The sequence below is a fragment of the Helianthus annuus genome, chromosome 13, assembly GCF_002127325.2.
Source record: "Helianthus annuus cultivar XRQ/B chromosome 13, HanXRQr2.0-SUNRISE, whole genome shotgun sequence".
NCBI lineage: Eukaryota > Viridiplantae > Streptophyta > Magnoliopsida > Asterales > Asteraceae > Helianthus > Helianthus annuus.
Window position 1 is genome coordinate 66,634,113 of NC_035445.2, and position 20,796 is coordinate 66,654,908.

A 20,796-nucleotide genomic window follows, 5' to 3' on the forward strand; every position below is an offset into this window, starting at 1 on the left:
TTATAAATAAAAAGATTTTAAAGTAAGAGATATACTATCCTACAAACAGAAACTTGTATAGATAATCTATGTAATTCTACTCTTAGTTTTAATTCAGTATCAACTGAAACTCAAACACTCAAGCTCATAGCAGAAACATCACTTTACAGATCTTGATTTTTTTTATATATTCTTTTTTTTTTTAAATTAAACTTATTAAAACAACCTCCGAGCCAAACGGATAAAAGGCCAAACACACAAAATCACCCCGACCCAAACGGGCAAAGGGCAGAGAAATTACAACATATATAACTTTACACCGTTCTTTCATTATGCCCTTTGGTCAATGCATATTAACTAATACACCGTTCTTTCATTATGATATTAATTATAAACATTTGAGCATTTATATTTCAAATCAAATGCAATCAAAATGAAATTGTGTGCACAACTGAACTTTAATCCCAATTAATATTCTAAATTTAGAGTTTCAACAATGACATGTAACTCCAGAATTTGAACCTAAATTTTGAGAATTCAAGGCATGATAAATAAGAAAAATCAGTTTTGCTTAATTAATCATCAATGAATATTTAATATAATAATAATAATAATAATAATAATAATAATAATAATAATAACAATTGAAAATGTAATATTTCACATTAATATGTAGACCTGTTTTTCTTCATTCTTTATTTCAGTAATGGCAATCTACCAAAGCAGGAGCAGAAAACACCAAATGTTGTTGTGAAGAACCCAATTGAAACTTCGATTGAACGACGTCGTCTACCACTTCCGGTGGCGGAAAGTTAAGATCTAACGATAACTTACAACTCGTACTACCTCCCGGTGACTTTTCCGTTACAGATTCCGTTACCCGGTTAACAGAAACCGGAACCGGCCGGTGTTTTCTCATGTGTCCACCAAGAGCTTGACCGGATGAAAACTCCGATCCGCATATTGAACATTCATGTACTTTTATTTTGTTGTTACCAGTTTGGACGTAACCTATCGTTGGCAAGGGAAACTTCTCGTCGTTATTGTTGTAAATTATATCATATACCGTGTTTTCTCTGTCTTCTGTAACCGTTTTCTGTTGATCGTTATCTTCGTGAGAAGGGTTATTCATTGAAGTAGATTTCTTGTCTTCCACGTTAAGTTTTAGCTTCTTGTGACTTGCTCTGTGTCCGCCTAACGCTTGAAACGACGGAAACGTACGGTTACACGTTTTGCACTCGTAAACATCTGTGATAGTTGTGATCATCTTCTCTGTTGTTTTATGATGAATCGGATCGGATTTGTTTTCAGCCGGAGAAACATGACTTTGAGCTAGCATAATTAGACAATTCGCCATATCTTCGTCTTCTTCGGATGACATAACCATTGACTGGCAGCGATCAGGTGTAGAATTATCAATCGAACAGTAGTCTTCATGAGTTGTATTGCCGGAAGTGGTATACCAGGGCCTTTGACGCTTCGTACGCTTTCGTTTGATGATGTTTTGAGCTCGATCTCGACTCGTGTGTTCAGTGAATTGTGCCATGAGCTCTACTTCCATGGTGAATCTGTGTGTAAATTGTATGAGAGAGAGAGAGAGTGTGTGTATATATGTGTGTGTGGTGGTTTACTAGTAAGGGAGAAAAGAGTGAGAGAGTTAGTTCAATATATATGCATAGTGAAAGGGTTAAAAGTGTTAAGATGGAAAAGTAGTGGATAGGAAAAGAGAAGGTAGTAAAGTGTAAGTTTTTTCTTCAAGTAGTTTGTTGCCAACGATCTTTCTTGCTTAAACAAGTGCTTTTAAGTAAGTTTTAACAAGTTCGGCCGCGTGAACTTCACTTGCTTATTAATGTACCTCGCGTGCTTCTCATTCAATCTCCCACCCTTGTTTAGTTTTATATTATTTTCTTTTCGTTTTTCTTAATTAGCATGTTAAGTTAGGGGCTCTTTGGCAACATTTGAATGGTTATGTGCTGAATTACTAAGGTGGTGTTTGTTTTTTTGGCCAAAAGCTCTTCTGAGCACTTATGTCTATGTCGCGCAGACATAAGAGTCCTGCAGCTTGTTTGTTTTCTTGAAGATCTGCAGAGCTTTTACCTCAGCCTCACCTCTTCCCCAAACAGATCCTTCCCCTTGTCTTCAAACCTCTGTCAACCTCTTCTCCCTCTCTCCCTCTTCAAAACATCCATCTGCTCCAAAACCCTAGCTCTACCTCCACCTCCGACACCACCTCCACCTGCCGACACCACCTCCACCTCCGCCACCGCCACCACCTCCACCTGCCACCACATCTCCACCACCACCTCCACCACCACACCTCAGCCACCACCTCTACCACCACATCTCAGCCACCACCATCGTCAAAACCCACCACCACCAAACCCATCAATTAAAACAAAACCTAGATCGGTGAGAGAGAGACCGTAGAGAGAGAGAGAGAGACCGTAGAGAGAGAGAGAGACCGTACAGAGAGAGATCGGTGAGAGAGAGACCGTAGAGAGAGAGAGAGATCGGTGAGAGAGAGAGAAAGAGGCCGTAGAGAGAGAGAGGTGGTGTGATGGCGGAGGTGGTGCGGTGGTGGTGGTGGTGCTATGGGCGGTGGTGGTGACAGATTGTAGAGAGAAAGAGAGTTTGTAGAGAGAGAGAGAGTTCAAGGCAGAGAGAGAGAACTGTTGTGTGTGTTGTATGTGTGAAGTGGTTTTTGTAGAAAAAAAATGAACCCTCTTCTCCTTGCAGACTGCAGACATTTGGTCCACCTCTTCTCCTGCAGATGCCTGCAGATGTGGTCCGCAGACTGCAGACTTTTTACCTCTGAAAAAACAAACAATACCTAAGAGTTCTGAACCATTAAGTGTTAAACCGGTAAGAGGTCTAAACCATTAAGAGTTACTATAAATCTTAACCGTTCAGAGGCAAATATCTGACCAATTCAGATTAGAGGTCTTAACCATTCAGACTCAGTATAATGCTTAACCATTCAGACATCTGCTCATGAAACAAACAGTCTGGACCATTAAGTGTTGAACCAATAAGAGGTCTGAACCATTAAAAGCCTCATTAAGAGGTAAACAAACAGTCTCTTACACTTTTGACCTTCTCTTAAGTATTAATATTAACTAGTAGTTAGGGTCTCTGCGTTGCGACGAGACTGTTATACAAAATAAAAAAAAATAGATGTAAAAATGTTGAACCGCAAAATTTATACCAAAATGAAAAGGAATTTTCACGCGTTATAGCAAAGACGTTGACAAAACTTGAGATCGTAAGTAAAAAAATGCAGCAGGTTGCGACAGTACCGTTAAACTTGAACAATGCATGCGCGTTGTGGCGTGTTAAATTTATAAATTATAGGGTTATTAAAAACTAAAAGTAAACCATAAGAGTTATATGGTACTCTTAATACTTTAAGAGAAGATTTATACTTTTAGAAATAATCTAAGAGAAGAAAACATATGTTTATATGCAAGGAGTAGGATCAAATACAAACCACATTTCGCATATAAACTGTAAGAAATATTTAAAAAGTGTCACGTGACATCCAACCAATTATAAAGAAATAATAAAATAATATCCTAAATAATATCAATTATATTGAATTCCCTATAAATATGTTAACAAGCAATTATTCTTTATTTGGATATTCATTTTGTTTTCAATGTGCTGATTAAGAAAAAGTGTTGATATCATTCAAATATGTGCTAAAATCAATTATCTTTATTAATTTTCATGTGCTAATATAATTCAAAAGTGCTACTTTTATGTAACTATTATTTTGTTATGTGCTAATTTAACTTTTTTTCAAGTGCTAGGATTTGTTCTTAATGCTTGTAGGATAAATATGATTTGTACCGGATCCAACCCCCTTATATACAATAAAGGCTTATAAATTACACGTACTTTTATTACTTGTATAGTGAATGTCAAATGGCATCCACTATTGGCTTACGAATTCCAGCAACCAATCAAAACATTCAAAATTTGAATTGGATAGTGAAATCTTCCCACATACAATATTTGATAAATAACATAGAGTAAATAATAATAAAAATATATGAAATATTATATATTATATACTATCAATTTGCAACAAGTTGTGCAATAGTTGTTATACTTTGTGTAAAGTTATTTGTACAAAGCTTTTCACATATCTCTTCTACAAAATAATAATTGTTTTTTCATTTATAACTCAATGTTTTTCATCTTTTACAATTTAGCCCCAACATATTTTTATTTTCATCTTTAGCCCCTCATAACATTCATCTTTCATAAGTTATTCGTTTTACGTTTCGTTTTAAATTTTGCAAGACACGTCGCAACGTGCGTGTGGTGTTTCCTGTTTTTTGTTATATTTTTTCCCATTTGACAAGTCCGTCGCAACACGTTTATTTTTCCCGTTCAACTTAGTTATTTTTTTCTACATTTTACGTTTCGGTCTAATTCTTCACATTAACGCACCGCAACGGGCGTGCGTGGTTTAACGATTTTACGTTTGCTTTTCGATCAGTGTTATTTTTTCCTTTTTTATTTATTTTATTTTTACGAATTTTTCCAATGTTGGGATCGCTGGCAATGATGTGGCATTGGTGCTACTTGGCATGGTTTTACGAACGTTTTAAACATATTAAGTTTTTTTACTAATCATTTGTTTCGAGTTTATCCCTATACTTCCTTTACTTAAAAAACTTTTTTTACGTGCATATTTTTATTTACGTGTCGGTATACATATGATTTGCTCTACGTTTCGACGTAAACTTTTTCTGCAAACAAGTCAGGTCAAATATTAAAACTCATTTTTAGGTGCATATTTTATATACTATAAATTTGAGTTGGTCTACGTTTCGATTTGGGAGATGAGTCAGGACAAATATAATATGTATTTGTATGTGTTTTATGTATGTTCCGAACCGTGTGGAGTCAAACTGTAGTTTCTTTTACATATCATTTACTTTACGTTTTGATCAAATCGCAATTCCTATATAGGTTATTTCGAGTTCAATCGGATACATCAAAACGTGCATTTTCATATGGTTAACGCATCACACGACGTTTGGACTAATCCTTTCGATGTTTGTGATGTTCTCGCGCCGCAACGCGGACGAGTCTTATTGCTAGTTTTAGTTTAATAGCATATTACATGTTAGTTTTACTTTACATTTCATGATACTATTATTTTGTTTTTATTAACCATTAACCAATCACATGTATGAAAATGTGATGCGATTTAAACCACATATAAATAAAGAGTTGATAAAGAGAATGCACGTTAAAGGCACGCGACCCCTCATTCGCTCCATGTCGTCTTCATCTCAAAGCCTTCTATATTCCTTTTCTTAAATTCATTAATGTCACACACACAGTTTATGTCGCTTAATAAACGTTGGAACCAATAACTCGGCAACATGTGTACAAAAATGGTTTTGTGGATGAGGGTGTTTGCATCATCTAATCACAATCGATTGTTTGATGTTTTAACTTTTAATGGTATGCTATAGTCGACATAAAGTGCCATTGTTTTCGTTTAGTACACTACTAAAATCCCCGTTTGACTATTTTTATCTTAATGATGCATGGTTCTACGTCTTAAAATCCCGTTTAGTATATTGCGAGTCATTAAACATATCATAAGATGTTAGTAAAAGTTTTAATGTAAATAAATTTCTCGAGCCCGAGAAACAGTCCCGGGTGATAACCTAGTTGTATATATACGTTTTTATGACATAAGTAACAATATTGTGTAAAATGGTATAAATGCATCATGTTAATGTGTAATTAAAACTCATTTCTGACCTGAGTACACATTTGCATCATATAAATGTGATAAGACATATACAATCATCATGTAAATTGATACAACTACACCGTATAAATATTATAACCTCACTATTAACTATATTGCACAATATATTACACTTATTTTTAAATATCATTTAATAAAATATATTAGAGTGGTGTACTCGTGTTAACCCCACTAATAATTATATCACACAATGTATTACACTTTTTTTAATATATCATTTAGTGATTATATAACAATAGTGATTATACTAAAAACTCAATTTGTATCATATAACTTTTAACTTTTCTTTTGGGTTTAAAAAAATGTTTAAACTTGTATCTACTGAGAAAAGTCAACACATGTAATGATGAAGGTTGTGTCACTTTGTAAAGTTTTAGTCGAAAGAAAATAAGATAACCTAACAGATGAATAACTAAAATGATTTAAACGAAACCAGACCCAATAACTTTTCTTGGCTATTCTAATACAAAACAAAGTTAATTTGTAAGCCCCTTTTTTCCTTCCAATCAAGCATATATATGCATATGCTGACAATAGGTAACCTGTCTTATGCACTGAAAAGGACACCATGTGATTTTTCACTTTTTTAGAAATAATTAAATTAAAAGGTTGTGATCCATCATTTCTCCTTCTTGTTATATAAAACATACAACTGTGTATAGACATTGGATATAAAGAAGTTAAACGAGCCGTATTCATGTTTAGAACTTGTGTTGTTCACGTCGTTAAAGATCTGTTAAACCCGCTAAAACATAATTTGTCAGCCCTGATATTATATTTTGATGTTAGATTAAAGGAAGGTGAGATATTATGATGTTAGATCAAAGGAAGGTGGGAGGGGAGTAGGGGGTTGATGTGAAGTTGGGGTGGGGAGGCTTAATGAGTTAGTTATTTTATGGGTGGTGTAGAGTGTGTCCACCATGACCATATAATACATTTGACAGGTAACCTCGTGATTATTCCACTGCTCCCACTCTCTTCACTTCCTCTTTCATATATTCTTTTGTATACTTCTTTATCTTTCAAACTTGTTATAAATACAAAATAATTGAATTTAATTGCTAAAAGCTATAGCATACCATTAAAAGTTAAAACATCAAACAATCGATTGTGATTAGATAATTAACTCATTTTTACACTCTATACAAACTTTTATTAGCGGCGTCGCTGTGTGCCCAAAGGTTATTTTGTGTTATGTTAATATCACGTCTCCAGCTATATAACCTTTTCTTATTAAGTCATGCGGACATATTAAAATTACTTTATAGATAATTTTTATAACCTTATGAGGTACGTTATAATCGAATTTGTTTATGATACAACTCGATACATATTTGATGACCTATAAAATAGTTTTTATATTTGAGAGATTAATATAAAAGATGAATAAACATATACTCATCATGAATAAATTTTAATATATACGTGCGCGCGCAAACACACATATATATAGGTATATATATATATATGTAAACAAACAAATACAACTTCACACGTTCTCGCTTATGGCAAATACAAAGAAAATTTTTCAGGCTTTGTGAAATGTAGTTTTGATATATTGATACAAGAAATGTCGCCTTTCAAAAAAAAAAAAAAGGAGTTTCTTTGTAATATATATTTCAGTTTTGATTTGCTATAAGTGAGCATAACATGATTGCAATCTATAAAAAATTTAATGAAATTTAATAAATAAATTGTCTTTACATGCATTAATCATTTATTTTAAATATATACATATACAAATAAAATAGATAAAACGGCTTGTTTTATGCTTCTTTTTCCATGAGGGTTGTTTGTGTATAGTTATCCCCAATGGGGATGGTGTGCAACTGTGTATGAGATGTGTGAGCTCATCATATACACTTTATTTATTCTTTTGTTTACTTTAGTGTGTCCAAATAATTAAAGGCAAAAATAAGTGCAACCAATGCAACTATAAAATTGCTTTTGGCAGTTGTATAACGTTTTGGTATTAATTTATTTTTTTCGGTATGTATACATTTAAATGAATGTATTATTGTTGTTCTAAGATTTTAAAAGGAAAATACTTGTTCTAAAATTTTAAACAAGAAAATACAAATTTGATTGTAGTATTTTAGATTTATCGATCGGAACCATAACATCTATGTATAGCATCGTATATATTCGGATAAGATAATGTGTTCGGTTTATTATGTAATGTTGATAGAAATCTAAAGCCCGTAACAACAACGACATCACCTAATTGTTGAATTTATCTCGATACAACCCTTATGATTATAGTGTATTAGGTACATCCCCTTAGTGTAATGTTGACACTACTATCTTGTTGATTAGTCAACTTCTTGCTAATACAAACTTTACCTTTGCTTAACACTCAATTATAACAAAGATACAATTAACATTGTAAACATGAAGTGTCATTATTGCATCTTATTTTTGCCTACTAATTATAGATCAATATATGTTTCCTGCTATATTAATTTTCGGGTATTTTTTTATAATTATAACTCTAAGTTACATAATGATATGTTTAAGTATCGATTACCAATCACTCATAACTTTTAACTATAAAGTTTTTTTTTCTTTTTCTAAACATTAACTATAAAGTTTAAAGTATCTTACAGACTTGTTGCTTAAAGATAAACCTTACTCTCTAGTGTTGATATCAAATCCTATATGTTTTGATCAAATATTAGCTTTGAACATATATTGATCTAATATCAATTTTGAACATATAGTAGATGAACAAGTTAAATTTTCGAAAGTTAATTGTTATTAATATAGGCCAGGTCTATTCACACACGGCTGTTGTCTTTTTGCACATCCAAAGCGCCTCGCTATGGCCAAAGCGGGGCGCTTTGGCTTTGGTCAACAGACAAGGACTGACTTCTGTTAAACAAATAATAATTAAACAAATATTAATAAACAAATAATAATTAAACAAATAATAATAATTAAACAAATAATTAAACAAATATTAATAAACAAATAATAATTAAACAAATAATAATTAAACAAATATTAATAAACATATATTAATAAACAAATAATATTAAACAAATAATAATTAAACAAATAATAATTAAACAAATATTAATAAACAAATAATAATTAAACAAATAATAATAATTAAACAAATAATAATTAAACAAATAATATTAAACAAATAATAATTAAACAATATTAATAAACTAATAATAATTAAACAAATAATAATAATTAAACAAATATTAATAAACAATTAATATTAAACAAATAATAATTATTAAACAAATATTAATAAACAATTAATAAAAATTAAACAATTAACAAAAAAAAATAATAAACATGAACCAAAGCGCCCCGCTTTGGCCTCGGCGCGGCGCTTTGGTTCTTCGTTCTGAAGAACAGAACCCAAACAGCAGGAGATTCAGGCCAAGATCAACAACAATCAACATGAACCAATCAACATTTGTGAAAGCAAAGATTAATGGCAAACCACAGCTGGTAAAAAGTTGGCAACCACAGCTTGCACCGTAGGCTCTCAACCCGTCTTCCTTACGTTTTAGTTCCATACTCAAAAGCTCAATCGCATATATTGAAACCTTTCTGAGAATATATACAAGCATGGGCTGATTCTTGTGGTGCGTCATCACTTTTCGGAGGCTTGTTTCAAAGCTACTTCTAATCTCGGCGTATGGTTTATCAACAACATGATCAACATACAGTACAAGTTTATCCAGTGTGTTGCGATGACTTGGAAAGTGACTTTTTAATGTTGCATGCATGCTCTCAACCCTGTTGGTCGTAGTCTGGTGAAAGTTGATAGTTTGGTTAATCCAGCAAGATACAAACTTTTCACGGTACGGATCCAACCAGGATTTCTTCAAATAATCAAAAACCTCTAAAATTAAAAAACGTAAATAGTCAGTTTTTGTTATTATATAAAATTTGAACATAATTATGTAAGAAATACTCACGTTCACGGTCAGCTTCTTTCAGCTGTGCTTCAAGGTTTTCCAAGTTATACCTGTATATTTCCTCGGTCGTAGACTCGCACAATGTCCAAAATGTCCAAGTTATACTTGTAGGACCGGTTTTTCGACCGTTCGATTGCGTAACGAACGTTTCACGTGCGGAATCCGTGAACGAACGTGACCGAACACACGATAACGTACTACTAACGTGATTTCATTGATAGATTTGACACTTCGGTACAAGAATTCACGTTTACACTACTTCTCTCTCTACTTTCTCTCTCTAGAAAGTCTCCTCTCCAAGTCTCCTACTAAACTCTTCCAAGAACTCTAACTAAAATCATAACATAACCTCTATTTATATGGTCAAGGCACTTTAAATGATAGTTATCATTAATTACAGTTTGCCACCTTGCCATTTCTAACTAAATAAGACATTATGCGCATGATTCCTTCCGGTTTTTCACTACGACTCAGATTGACGAAGGCGATAGACATTAAGTGCATCAACAATCTCCCCCTTGGATATTGCCGTAGTCAATCTCGTAGCGAAACTCATAGCGACTTGACTTTCTCTCTCTTTAAGACTCGAACGAAGATGTAGTCGACAGACAACTGCATAACAAACTCCCCCTTGGATGTTGACGGAATCTTTAGTGAGAGTCTTCAAATACTCTTGTTCGAACAGAATCCTAGAGGATCTGTATTTTCTTCAGAATCTTCAGGCTCCCCCTTTCGTCAAGCTTCCGTGCTTTTGGGATCGACACCTGGCTTTCCAGATACAAGCTCCTTTAGCGTTGAGCTCGTCTTCAGACTCCCCCTTAGACTCGGCTATCGGGATCGTAGTCTGGCTTTTCGTAGCAACAAATTTCAAAAACCTGCACATCTCAAACTCTCTATTACAAACCAATAAAGTTGTGATTCAACTTAATGAATCAACTAAACATTTGAGAATTTCTAATACAATTTGAAACATTCCAAATTCTGATTCAACTTAATGAATCATCTTAAACATTTCAAACCAATTAACCAAACCGTCTGTTCATCATGTTTAGCCTTTGAGATTTTGAATGTCAGCTTTTCATCATCAGTTGTCGAAAAATCTTTTGGATTTTTCAAAATAAGAAACATAAATGCAAAGACAGAAATTAAATGCGGAAATGAAATATGTACAAACATATTTTTGTGAGTTGTGTAAGAGGATCATATCAGTTTATGAGACATATCACAAGCACCGTTAAGCTTTTAGACATTTTAAGTTCTAAACGATTCACGTAGATTGACGATATTGTTGTCCACTTAAATTTTCATACAACTTTCAATCTATTCAGGATACTATTTAAGTGTTTTATGAACTTAGTTCGATTCATGTGTCCCACCTCTTGAATATACTCCTGTATCCAGAATCTCAATATTCAGTCTTACAGGCAAGAATACTACAATGATATCTGTACATAAATTAGGGGAAAAATGCGAGAACTGAGGGATCTCAGGTCAGAACTTCCGTTCAGCAGAGAGATATCAGCTTCGACTTAGCAGTGTGTCCCCTTTAGAGGATCTTTTTCAGCTACAACAGATGATTATCAATTTTATTTGTCTAATCAGCTGAGGGCTTTATGCTATGTTTCAAGCATTTTTGCGGAAAGTATTAGCCAAGGACTAGGTCAGAACTACCGTTCAGCAGAAGTCCCGGAATAATACCCCAGACATCATAGAGTATAAACACCTAGTATATCAGAATACGAGACCTTTCAAACGAGATTTCAGGGGTTACCTATATATCAAGTAGTGTTCCCCACGAATTTCACAAGTTTTGAAATTTAGGTTTATATCCCAAAAAAATCTACTAAATGTACAAAACCTATCGTCACATTCATCAGTGAGACCGTTTATCACATTTTACATTACATTTCTTTAGCATGCTGTGATAGTCCACTGATTTACTATCATTTCCTCTTTTTTCACAACAAAACTCGTTTTGACTTTTCAATGTTTTTGACATTTTCAAATTTTCTAATTTTTTTAAAATTTTTCTCCCCCTAAAATCAAAAATATGTTTCAATTTTGATTTTCTGGGAAAAATTTGAAAACCAAACTGTACAAACTTGACAACTTGATGAGAATCACTTCACTTCTCCATCCACTTGGCGTAAACAATCAAAACTCCCCCTCACAACAAACTATTTTCCCATTATGATTTCAAAACACTTAAGTTTGTTTTAATCAAAATGGTTTTTCCGGAAAATTAGTTTTGAGTGACGTTTCATAAACACGGGGTTTCATCACATTGTTTTACAAATTACCACTTGTAGGAAAGATGAATCAAGTACAATTTAATGTCCCTGATTTATCTTTTGAAAGACGAAAAAATCACCAGAGTGAAATTTCTCAAGAAATGTGCCGATTCATGTTCCACGCTTACCAACCTGGGAACTCCGGCAAGTCAGGTTTTTTCATTTGAAAAGTTTCACCCAAGCCTGACTGTCCTTGGGTGATTTTGAATTCTTGTTCAACAATGGTGGAAAGTTTTTCTCATCCATTGCTAAACTAGAATTCTCGACATTTACCTCAACACATGGCTCTTCTGGTTTTACCATACCAGAATCATTGCCTGACTGTGGCTTGTCTGCCTTTGATGAGCCAGATTCATCGCCTGAAGGTGGCTTGTCTGACTTCGGCACGTCAGATTCATCGCCGACCTTTTCCTTCTTCTTTTCCTCTTTCGTCCTCAGATTTGCATCTGACGAATTCGGTTTACTTGACTTTGTTGTCGAGTGAATCGATTCATCAGCACTCTTATTCGATCTGTCGGATGAACCCCGAGGACAAAATCTTCTCCAGATATTCTCTGGCCTTCTTCCTCTTTTTCGCAGTTTGTCTTTTTGCCCTTGTGAAAGCTTCACTTTCTTTTCTTGAACTTTAGGTTCTTGAACCTTCTGTTTCTTTGTCATTCTGTTCTGAAACTTTTAGTTCCTTGGGCTTGACAGGGACTGGTTTCTTTGCCAATTTCTGAGAATTAACCCTCAATCTTTCACTTGATTTCCTTGGGCAATCTCTGGCAATATGACCTTTGATTTGGCAGTTATAGCATCTTCTTGTCTCAAATCTTTGTCTCTGACAGTTAACAGCAATGTGTCCTTGATAGCCGCATCGGTAACACACTCTGTTATCATGCCAATCACCATTTTCATACCAAACGCTCAGATCAAAGCACTGTTTGGCTTGGTGATACTCTTTCCTCTTCTTGATTGTTGGATTTGTCTTTTGAGCACTGTGGTCTGACCTGCACCACTTATTACCAACAATTTTTGAATTTCGTTTTTTCAATTTTTGTACTTTTTGATTGCGATTGGATGATTGATCTGATGAGCTTTTATTTTCTTTTTGAACAATTTTCGACTTTTTAACAATTTGTTTTTGTTCTACACTCTTCTTAACAGGTTTTGCTTTGAACATTCACCTATTTCAGTAGAATGGCAAAACAGTATTTTTGAATTTTTTCTTTTAATTCTAAAAAACAATTTTTGTTTTTCAATTTTTGTATTTACATCATCAGATTTCTCATCACAATCTTCAAACTTGACATTGTCAAAGTTTGTGACACAGTCACTTATTGGAATAGAATTGATTGGTTTTGGATAGGGAAACTTCAAACTATCTGATGAAGTCACAAAACCTATCAATTTCTTCTCAAGTTCATCAATCTTGCTTCTGGAATTTCAGCTTCTTTTTCAAGCTGAGATATTCTACCAAGATGAGACTTGATCGCATTTTCATTCTCATTCTTCAAATTTTCAAGAACAGATTTTCAATTTCCAAAATTTTTAACTGTTCTTGGAATTTTGATTCGTTCGCTTTTCAAATTCTTGTTTTCAAGTTTTATCCAAATCTTCATTTTCTGAGGATTTCTTTTTGCTTTCAAAGTCTTTTTCTTTCTCTTTCAAAAACCTTGTTTTCTGATGTCAAACTGTTTCAAATTACCCAACAGTTTGTCATTTTCAACTTTCAGTTTTCTCACAAATTTCCTGAATCATAAGAATCTGTTTATCATCAGCTTGCTTCTCATCTGTCAACTTCTTGATGTTCCAATGCCAACACTTTTTGCAACTTTTACGAGTTTGTCATTATTAGTCTTAAAGTTGTCACATTTGAAACACACTGATGCATTCTTAACAGATTCTCCAACTTTTGAAGCCTTTTCTTCCTTATGCCCTTTGATCAACCCATTTTGGTTTTTCTTCTTTTCATTCATTAATCCTCATCTGTTTCTTCAATTCTTTCAACGAGTGGACAAATCGTCAGTTGAGAAAATTCTCCAGAACTCTTTCAGGTTCAAGATGTAATCTTCCAATTCTTCTTTCGGTAAAGCACTGACAAATTTTTTCAACCCATTCTGCTGGTTCTTTAGTTTATACCAATTTCAGACATTGAAACGAACAAGAAGTCTATATCTCCCAATGATATCCTTAGTGTTTTCTCCTGGATCACCTGAAACGAATCAAATTCTTTCTTTAATACCTTTCTTCTATCAAGTGTTTCTTTAGTCATATTAAAGAAATCCATATCCATGATTCGGTAATGAGAAATACACAGCGACAGATTTTCAATCAATGAAAATGATTTCACACAAGCAAAAATCTAATGAATATATGATTGATGAAAATCTGGTGACCACTAATCACTTCGACTTACCTGCAAATACACAAATAAACGATCAGTAAACATATCAGTAAAAATAGCAAACACACAGCTGATTGGGCCTAAGAATTAATGGGGCGGTGCACTTTGATAAAAAACAAACAGTGGGGCGGTCAACATGTGAGCTGTGATTGTGCCGAATTTAAACAAGTGGGCGGCACCATTTGAACTTAGTGGGTCTTGGGCTTCACATGGGACGGTGGCTTAATGATCAACAAACAACTTCACATGCACATTTATTTGATCGATAGTTTTAATCGTTTTTGACTTCTTTTATCTCCTCTTTTGATCGGCACCTCCAAGTTTGATGATTGGACCTTTTGGGTTGCTTAATGTCACACAAAAAGTTAATAGTTTGTGATACGGCCACTGCTTAATATCTCACATGCACTAACGACAACAACCTGTAAGATCAGACAGTCACATGAAGAAGGTGACTAATAAGCGACCCTAAACTGACACTTGGAGCGGACCACATCAAACACAAAAGCGGTTCAATGATTAACCTATAAGCGGTTCAACTGTTGACTTAAAAGCGATCCACAATTTATAATTTTTGAGCGGTTCACACTTTAAACTATGAACGGTTCATAATTTTGATTTAAAAGCGGTTCAAACTGATTTCCCTATGAGCGATCCATGCTAATTCCACATAAGCGATCCACAATAGTGTCACATAAGCGATCCACACCTGAAATTTGACGCGAATTCGGACCGAAAAATCGCGATATCTCCAAAACGGCTTGGAATTTCGAGCTGAAACTTGGTAGGGTTTTAGATCGGGTCTATGCGCACAACATATCCAAAAATCAGACGAAACGGACCGTATTTACCTGTTCAATTTGATGAAAACCGATGAAAAACGTAAGAAATGAGTAGAAGATGAAGAAATCGATGAAATCGGATCTGATTTGGCTTTGAATACGCTGAAATCTGTACGAGAACGACGTGTTTGATCAAGCAATCGAGCTCCTAGCTCTGATACCACTTGTAGGACCGGTTTTTCGACCGTTCGATTGCGTAACGAACGTTTCACGTGCGGAATCCGTGAACGAACGTGACCGAACACACGATAACGTACTACTAACGTGATTTCATTGATAGATTTGACACTTCGGTACAAGAATTCACGTTTACACTACTTTCTCTCTCTACTTTCTCTCTCTAGAAAGTCTCCTCTCCAAGTCTCCTACTAAACTCTTCCAAGAACTCTAACTAAAATCATAACAAAACCTCTATTTATATGGTCAAGGCACTTTAATGATAGTTATCATTAATTACAAGTTTGCCACCTTGCCATTTCTAACTAAATAAGACATTATGCGCATGATTCCTTCCGGTTTTTCACTACGACTCAGATTGACGAAGGCGATAGACATTAAGTGCATCAACACACTCCTTATCAGAGAATTTCTTCTTGCTGTTCTTATTAATATTTTGTTGAATATGGAACCGACAAAGATACTTATGCGCTTTTGGAAAAACTTGTTCACACGCGTTCATTAGCGCAAAATCCCTGTCTGTTAAAATCACGCGCGGTTCCATACATCCTGCCAGCATAGACTTGATCCTCTGCAACACCCATAGGTAGTTCTCTGACTTCTCAGCGGAAATTACCGCACAAGCAGCCGTAAACGATTTGTTTGTCGACGTCATGCCTACGACCTGAACAAATGGCAGGTTGTACATGTTCGTTTTGTATGTGGCGTCAATCATTAGCACATGCGGGAAGGCACACCACATAGTGAATGATTTTTCGTGAACAAAGAAGACGTCTTCAACTTCGTTCGATATCTCATTCGTGCGCATGTAATAAGTGTAATTTTTTTCGATAAGAATGTTTTCAAGTTTTTGCATCGGAGACTTACCGACATTTTTTTCGGCGTTGATCTTCTGAACAGCGTTGTGTATATCTTTCGGAATAAGCTTTCTAGCCGGATTGTTTTTTGTCAGCGTTCGCCAGATACTTTGGTTGCGAATATCTTGCTCTGCCAACTCCTTAACCAGTTTTTTGTCCTCCGAAGAAAGCCCTTCTCGCATACGCGTGACCCTCGAAGTTTCAATAGGAGTGTTGGTTATGCTTCGCCTTCGTCACCTCGATCCTCCAAACACTTCCGGATGATTCCGAAAACCCGAATCATCTCGAACGGGCAGCCTATTTTCTTGCTACCCGTTTTCCTCTGTGTAGCTACCTCTTATGCTCCCCAACCAAAAGTACATTGAAACCAAATCTTGTAATTCTCTCCTCTTTATTTCGACTCTTAGTCACAATGAGGTAACCATTGTCTTTGTCGTGTCTTGTACCCAACGCACCAACTCTTTACGTGACGAAAAGGTCTGCGTTGTAATCAAATGAAAATGTAACCGGGTAACAACACTTCCTCGTCAACAGACACATCCTCCGGCTCACCATCGTCACCGAGGTTCGAATAGACTTGATGTTCAAAGCTCTGTTCCACACCGTAACTCTGGTTTGGATAGCACTCCTGCTGTACAAAGCTTTGCTCGCCACCGTAACCGAAATTCGAAATAACCTTGTAAGCCTTGTTGACAACCGTAACTGTCGTTTGGATAACACTCCTGCTGTACAAAGCTATAGTCGCCACCGTAACCGAAATTCGAATAACCTTGTTGTGCGTAAGGGTCCTCCACAGGGGTATTCAAATCCAGCTGCACCGTGTTATCACGATACGAATGCCAGATACAACCTCTGTCTCCCTCAAGTTGGACGAACACCGGTTTCCTCAAACGAGTCAGAAATAGCGGTCCCCTCGTAAGAATCAGGAACAACTGACTCGTCAGAATATTGACCGAAAAGATAGTTACTGAACCACGACATCGTTTTTTTCAAAATGTAACTAATAGAGCAAAGAAGATCGACAAAAACAATCCGAATTATGAATGTCGAGTCTGGCCAGGGATTTAAAGGCAGCATTTGGGGTCGAAGCGCCGCGCTATTGGCCAAAGCGCGGCGCTTAGGGTTCACGGGGCGACTGAAACCTCGTATCACCTTTATGTCTGTCAGTCTGTCAGTCAGTCAGTCATTCGAAACCTCGTATCAACTTTTTGTCGCCCTAAGCGCCCCGCTTTGGCCATAGCGCGACGCTTAGGGGTGTGAAAATTATTTTGGCCGTGTGTAATTAGCATGATCCTTAATATATTTTTAAAACAATTTATTTAAGGTGGGAAGTGTTAACTATGTGGAATCCACCGAGGTTAACGAGCTAACTAAAATATTAAGCAACATTCTTTTCTTCATATATACTCTTAGTTCCAATTCTTTAGAATTAATACACATATAGCCCCTTAATTTTTCCAACATCTCTGAATTGTCACTTTATATTCAAACCAGTAAAGTTGTCTAGTAAACGAGCAAAGCCGAGCTTATTTAAACTTGTTTACGTGCCGAGCCCGAACATCACTTATCGAGCTCGCGAGCCTAAACGAGTTTATTTTTTATATGATTTTTTATTAAATATATTAATTAATAGATAATAAATGAGCTAAGCTCAAACTTGAGAAACTATCAACAAGAGCTCGAGCTTTAAAAAACAAAGGTTTGAACCGAGCCAAGCTCGAGCTCAAGCTCTCCAAGTTAATAGAGCTCGAGCCTGGTCGAGCTCCGGGCTCGGCTCCGCTCGTTTGCACCCATAACTATTACACCTTATGTTAACTATTCATTTAAGGCTTCTATCCGGAAAAATAAAAATCCAATTTCAAATTGAAAAATAAATTACTTTACATCTATAATTTCATAAGAAATACGAAAACCTGTTGACCATTTCATCAATTAATAAAAAATTATTAAAAAATAGATTCTAAGAGATTTAATAAGTAACATGCATCAATAAAACTAAAAGTATATGTTTTTTTTTAATGGCTAATGGGGATTGAACCCCTGACCTCTTATATCCTAAGCTCTATTTAAACTCACCAACACCACTGGGTTAATTCCCATATGGATAACTAAAAGTATATGTACACATATAAATTGATATATTTTTTAAACTCCTGCAACTATAAACTATTTACTTTAATCACAAGTTCAAATTAAAAATGTCGCTTAAACAACAATGTTGGTAGGGCAAACAGCGTACATGTTGCAACATGTCACTTACATTATATTTATTTCATTTGTTACATGTCTGTGTTGATTGTTTTGATATGCTTTAAATGGGTGATAATTGAACTATTGAACCTGGATGTTTAACTGTGTCAATATCAATGGTTGTAGAAATCGCTAGTTGGCTGGTGGGGTGGAGACTAGCGATTAATCGGGATTAACTGGGGATTAATCAGATATAATCGGGATTAATTGTAATTAATCAGAAATTAATCGAGATTAATCGGTGATTAATCGGGGATTAATCGGTGCCTAGTCGGGATTTTTACAACCATAGCCAATATTCATCAACGTTGACCCTAACACACTATAAATCGTGTAACTTAAACACATCTCATATAAATTATTTATCCAAAGATGCAACACGTGATCACTTTTGTTTTTGAACTTTTTTTTAGAACGGTAAAGAATCTAACATGTAAACTCACCCTGCTCAGGGTTATGTCTAAGGTCGACTTCTCGACCGTCATGAAACCATGCTCCCTGATGCGCGGGAACCGGATGAAATCCGTAAACATCACCCTCTATCAAATTCGAACCCGGGATTAAAGCCATGATTCGTCCCTTTACCAATTACCCAGATGTCGCTTGATCAACACTCAAAAATATTATATTAATGGATGATGGTTAATGAAACCATTACACTCAAAAATAAATGAGAGCTCATACTATGTTAATGAGAATAATTTTATTTTTTTGGAACGACGACTTTCTTGTATTTAGCTATCGCACTCCCTAAATTGGAGAGCTCTGTTGCCCCACTTCGACCAGACTATGTTTTCTTAAGCGGGCTCACGCTGGCTTTAGAGTTTGGGCTTGGACGTTCCCCCGGGAACCATACCGCCGGCGGCCACTTGACAGTCGTTGTGCCACCACAAGAGCAGAACTTTCTAGCTTAACACACAGTGGGACAAAAATCGGGGTGTGCTCAGGATAAAGCCTGACACCTCTGCAAGGAGGCTAGACTCTATCCATTATTCTCTAATCTACCAAAATGACACAAATGAGAATTAAACTTGAGAGTCTCCAGGAGAACCTAAATCTACCTACCACTACGCCATGTGATGGATTTTGAGAATAACTAGTATTAAGGTCCCGCGTAGCGTGGGGAACATAAAACCATGCAAAGTAGCACCAATGTCACACCACTACCAGCGATCAACGTCAAAAGCTCATAAAAACAAAATAAATAGAAAAGGAGAAAATAAAAACCGAATGAAAAGCAGATGTAAAATCGTTGAACCACGCACACCCATTGCGGCGTGTTAATGCGAAAATTTAGGCTGAAACGTAAAACATTGAAAATACCTAAGTCGATCTAGGACCCATACGTTGCGACGAACTTCTCAAATGAGAAAAAATAGACGAAAAAACTTTGAACCCCACACGCACGTTGCGGCATGTTAACTCGCAAAATTTTGTACGAAACGTAAAACAAAAAAACTTGCGAAAGATGAAAACTATGCAGGCCAAAGTTGAAAGTAAAAAAATATTAGGGTTAAATTGCAAAAGATAAAAAACTTTATGTTAAAAGTAAAAAAACTAAAGGGATTAATTTGCAAAGATAAGATGTTTGGGTACAACAACATGAAGTTAATTTATAATATGTAAATTGGTGTGATAACTTTATAGAGATTTCTACTTTCAAAAAAAAAAAAAAACTTTATAGAGACATATTATTTCTGTATTTTATTTTGAATTTAATGGATGTATTTTAAAATAATAAAAAATAAGTGGTGCCATGAGCCCATGAGCTTCGTTGATGGCCAATCAAATCACCAAATACCATGGAACGTATCATTTGGGACTTAGGAGTGTGCTTCACACGTTGATGTCCTGTCGGGCCCTCTATCTAACCATCTTTTATTTTAGTTTTCAAACATTTATTTCATGGTTTTACATACAACTAGGTTTAAATAAGTTTGCCGCGTTACAGGGAATTTCTTTTGTTATTTAGTCTGTGTTTACATGTGTTTTGAAAATCACTGCGAGCATGTTGCGAACAGAACGCTGACAATAATAAAAAGAAAATGTAGAAAAAAACACTAAAAGATAACCGAAAGAAATCAACCAAAAACGTTGTATAGTAACGATGTTCGTATGAAACCCGTGGTCAGAGATGAGCAAATTGTTCTGGGGTACTGGTACCAAATTTTCCGAACCAAAAGATCATAAGTACCAATTCCGGTACCGACTTTTGGCGTTCATGGTACGGTTCACTACCATTTTTTACCTTCATATACCGGTACCGTAACCGGTAT

General features: G+C 35.2%; 1 protein-coding gene across 1 annotated transcript; it reads right to left on the reverse strand.

The window, feature by feature from the left end:
• Window positions 1-531: 531 nt before the first annotated feature.
• On the reverse strand, window positions 532-1,630 carry LOC110898007 (zinc finger protein ZAT5). The gene has a single exon (XM_022144742.2). The coding sequence runs from the start codon at window positions 1,538-1,540 to the stop codon at window positions 680-682; it is 861 nt and encodes a 286-aa protein (XP_022000434.1). The 5' UTR covers window positions 1,541-1,630; the 3' UTR covers window positions 532-679.
• Between the last annotated feature and the right edge of the window lie 19,166 nt (window positions 1,631-20,796).

Coding starts and splice junctions, on each gene's coding strand:
- LOC110898007 (XM_022144742.2), bottom strand. CDS start 1,540: ATGGAAGTAGAGCTCATGGCACAATTCACTGAACACACGAGTCGAGAT.